The sequence below is a fragment of the Nicotiana sylvestris genome, chromosome 7 (genome assembly GCF_000393655.2).
Source record: "Nicotiana sylvestris chromosome 7, ASM39365v2, whole genome shotgun sequence".
NCBI lineage: Eukaryota > Viridiplantae > Streptophyta > Magnoliopsida > Solanales > Solanaceae > Nicotiana > Nicotiana sylvestris.
In genome coordinates this window covers 11,057,485-11,062,110 of record NC_091063.1, presented here as the reverse complement: position 1 = coordinate 11,062,110, position 4,626 = coordinate 11,057,485, and the positions used below count along the sequence as shown (strand labels likewise).

General features: G+C 37.7%; 1 protein-coding gene across 1 annotated transcript; it reads right to left on the bottom strand.

The window, feature by feature from the left end:
- Nucleotides 1-1,459: 1,459 nt before the first annotated feature.
- LOC104249994 (anthocyanidin 3-O-glucosyltransferase 2-like) lies at nucleotides 1,460-3,645 on the bottom strand. The gene has a single exon (XM_009806532.2). The coding sequence runs from the start codon at nucleotides 3,212-3,214 to the stop codon at nucleotides 1,766-1,768; it is 1,449 nt and encodes a 482-aa protein (XP_009804834.1). The 5' UTR covers nucleotides 3,215-3,645; the 3' UTR covers nucleotides 1,460-1,765.
- Between the last annotated feature and the right edge of the window lie 981 nt (nucleotides 3,646-4,626).

Genomic DNA, 4,626 nt, shown 5'->3' with positions numbered 1-4,626 from the left:
ATTTCTCCATTGGTGCGCCGTGTGGGGCGCCCTGCCCTGCCCCGCGTTTGTGTAGTTTTGTCAAAGTAATTTTTTACTTCGGCTTGGAAAGGATAATTCCATTCGGACACGCTTCTATATGGTATAAATACACAAAAATATGAATTTGAGAGAACTTTTGACCTACGAAGGATTTGAGGAGCAACTAAGGCAAGAAGACACAAGAATTCATCAAGATTTCAACCAACGATCGATGAAATACAGGAGTTATATTGAATCATTAACGTTGATATTTTCTATGTCTTGAAACCTTCTTCAGATGACTTTTTTCATTGCAATGGAGTAGTTTTCCCTTAGGGTATTGACATACATGGTGCATTGATAATTTGAATAGAGATTCGATTCTTGACAATTACTTGACTTAATTGATGGAGTTTTGAATTGTATTATGAAATTGTTCATTATTTTGCTTAATCAAAAGAGGAGTTTTATAATGATTTTATTTTCATCTTATGCTCTAGTTTAAATTCGTGATTCAACTGGGTAATTGAAGGAGTCTCTTGAATTATTAATCGAATTAGGAAATAGGAAAATATTCGCGAGAAGTTACCCTTCAGACTTAAACCATCATTATATTCATTGCAATTGTTCATTGTGCTTTAACTGGATTATTTTCAGAAATTAACGTTAATCAAAAGAGGAACCTTAACTTCAAGTGTAATCTAATTATCTGGTGAATTCGTGAGAATCAACAATATTATAAAGTGAACTACTTCAAGAATTGGATACCGAGTCAATTATCTTGAACCTGCCTAGTCAATTATCTTTATTTCTCCTACTGATATTTATGTGTTGCTTAGCTCTTGTCTTCCGTGATCAATTGATAGTTGCTTTATTTTAGAAGTTAATTGAAGTTGATAATCATTCCAATCAAGTGTTAATTTTCCAGGATAGCAATTAACTAGAGATTATTCGAGCATTGTTTAAATCCAATTACTATGAAAACGATAATTAAATTATACTATCTTTGACTAGAGAACATTAATTTCGTTTTGTGCTCATCATTAATTATGTGTAATTTAACCTACTTTAATAGGTAACTTGCCGTCTCTTTTTTGGGTTAGTAATTCATAATACTTAATATTGAAACTATGGCAACCATCGTAATAAAGACATGCAACAAATGGCAAGTAATAACCAATATATATGTATTGGTGTGACAATTTGTTCAATTAATTAGTTGACTTGTCAACAAAGCGTTACTAGAAAGGGGATAGTAAATGATGAGTCCAACAACGTTCTACTTTGTTGCAATCTTTCAATAGTCAATTTGACCAATTTACTAAATATATTACGTGAAGATTAAGATTTACTTAGAGTTTCAGAAACTATATACTATATGATTTACCAGTTGTACATTCTACTTTCGCTTTTATTACCTTAAACTGAATATTGCAAGTGAAAGTTTAATTTGCCAATGGAAAAAACATGAATTCTAAAATCCATGTCATTAAAAGATTGACATCTAAGAATGAGCGATTGAGAGAGACTCGGCGAATACATTCCAGCTCAGTGCCATATGATGCTCTCTCTAGCTATACATATAGAAATTATGATTGTGAAAGTAGAGAAACCAGTTCCTTGAGCCAAGGGTCTATCGGCAACCTCCTCTTTATCTGCGTACACACTATCCTCTATCTGCGTACACACTATCCTCCCTAGACCCTATTTGTGAGATTACACTGGGTTTGTTGTTGTAGAAAGTAGCATAAAGCAATTAAAATTTTCAAGTGGGTGAATGATCCTTAATATCTTTGATCAGATTCTCCAGAAAATAGTAAGATGATCCCCCTTCTAACATGGCTCTCCTGCTCTTTTCTTTCATTTCCTCAATTTTCTTTCTGATACCATTCTTCTCCTCTGCACTATCCAACATCAGTCGCCTTATGGCGCGCTCTATCTCCTCTGCTGTGACCAAAACGGGACTCTCACTCCGATACTCCATCTTTATATTCGCGGCCATTTCCAAATCAACCACCAACTCAAAAGCATTTACTTGTTGCTCTGCATACATAGGCCACGTTGCCATTGGCACTCCAAACCACAAGCTTTCCAGTACAGAATTCCAACCGCAGTGTGTAATGAATCCTCCAATTGACCTGTGTGACAGCACTGCCACTTGAGGTGCCCATCCAATCAATTTACCTCGTCGTGAAGTTCGTTTAAAAAAACCTTCTGGCAACACTTGCTCCTGACGTGCAAGATCGTCCGGAGCACCTATTTTGCCCTTGGCCTGCGGCTGCCGTAGGGACCACAAGAAGCGGCAGCCACAGTGCTCAAGGGCTATTGCAATTTCCTTCAACTGTTCCTCGTCAAAGCTCCCATAGCTCCCGAAACAGAGGAACAGTACCGAAGAATCTGGTTGCTCATCTAACCAGTTGTTGATACTATCGTCCGGTTCTTGATTCAAGTTGATTATAGGCCCAACTGGATATAAAGACGGAACCCCATCTTCATTACCGAGAGAATTAATTGGATGTGGCTCAAGCTCTAAGAAAGTATTAACTATGATCCCTTTTGCCTGTCGTATCATTCGAGCAGTAGACAGGGGTAGACGCAAACGACCATCTTTATCCAGCATGGCACTTGGCAAAACTTTAGCTGGAAGAGGATTTAAATAAGTCGAAACAGGCAGTAACGTATCCGAATCCTTGAAATCGGAGATATCGCGATCGTGATCATCTTTAAGCGCCTGTGCATAAAACATGAGGCCGAGAAAAGCAGCACTAGAAGTGAAGAACACATAGCTCGGTAGACCAAGTTCAGTTGCTACTTCTATCATTTTGTCGCTAAACATGTCAACAATCACACCAGTAAGTCGAGTACCGGACTTACTTTTATTAGTCATGAAATTCTCAACAATTGCCTCTCTTACTATTTGCTTGGAATTATCAAAAAGCTCAACGAGAACAGCTTCTTGAGGTTTATTAAGATTGTTACTTTGAGATTGAGGAGAAGAAAGGTGCAAGAATCGTAGGCGTGAAGTGGTAGAATCATCAATTACTGCTAGCGTCTTTGTATAAGTATGTGTAGCTGTTTCAATTGGAAGGTCAATGATAAAGAATGTAATTGAAAGATAATTGGCTCGGCTGGTGAGTAACTTGCCAATTTCTACAGCGGCGACGAGGTGACCCATTCCTGGGCCTGGAATGAAAACTAGCTCTGTGCTCTCCATCTTTGGTAATGAATATTGAATAGTAATGATCTATTAACTTCATTTCAACTGCTCTGAATTAAAGAAGAGCCAAAGGATACATTGGCAGCCAAGTATAATAAACGAAAGGAGACGACCACAAAATAAAAATCCACGTCATCGCAGCAACAGCACAATTTTTAGGGTGTCCACCGTGAAAGTACAATAGGGGTGAATTGTTTATTTTTAAATAGTAATCGCTACCAGTTGACTAGTTTTCTAATTAGTCGACTAGATGTAATAACTTGATAGTAGTAAGGACTGAATTTAAGATGCAGAAATTAAATGCAGGAATTAAAGATACCGGAATTTTTATACTGGTTCGGATTCAATGTGAATCCTAGTCCAGTCCCCTTGGTTTGCAAGGGAGTTCTTTTCAGTGAATAAGTTTCTCAAGTACACAATGAATGGTGTGATCTACACCGATAGCTCAGTTCCTATATCACTCGTTTCTCTTTGATACAATGCCTCACCAGTGTTGTTCTCTCTTTCTTCTCTAACTTATTACACAGCAGATCTAGTAGAGCTACAATATTTATTTGCAGTAGAACAAAGAAAGGGCATTTGATTCGATCAAAGTATATGTGCTAAGGTACAGAGACAAGTTTAAATGCTTTGATAGAGGCTTGATTTATGAAGAGATTTGCCAACCCAAGAGATTTGATCCTTAGAAGGAGATTAATTCGTTCCAAGAATAAGGTTATTCAACAACAGTTTTGACTTGATGAGAGGGCTTTAATGACTTCCTATCACGATCCGGGTTTTTTCCACCGTCGGGATTGTGATGGCGCCTAACATTGAACCCGCTAGGCAAACCAACGTTATTGATTGTTTTACCTTTTTACTTTATCTTTTTACAATTTACAAGTTAACATAACATAAACAGCGGAATAAAGTGCGAAAAAACGAAATCTAACAATTTAACTTAATACAAATACGAATTCATAGTAAAACTCTACCTAGAACTGGTGTCGCAATGTCACGGACTGTCTACAAATACTACAAACAGTGGTCTGAATAAGGAAAATATAAATCTGTCTCTGAAATAAGTAAAAACAGAATGGAAACATGATTGAAGGGGATGCCAAGGCCTGCGGACTACCTCGGGTCTCCACTGCACTGAAGGTAGCAACCTCGAACTACGGTCCGTAGGGTCCAATACCAGGATCTGTACAAAAGGGTGCAGAGTGTAGTATCAGTATAACCGACCACATGTACTGAGTAAGTGTCGAGCCTAACCACGACGAAGTAGTAACGAGGCTAGGATGCGACAACCACATAAACCTGTGCAATTAAATCATATACGAGAAGCAATAATAACAAGAATGAAACATAATAAAACGGGAAAATGGGGAACATGATGAGGGGGATATCAGATTATGACAATAATAAAG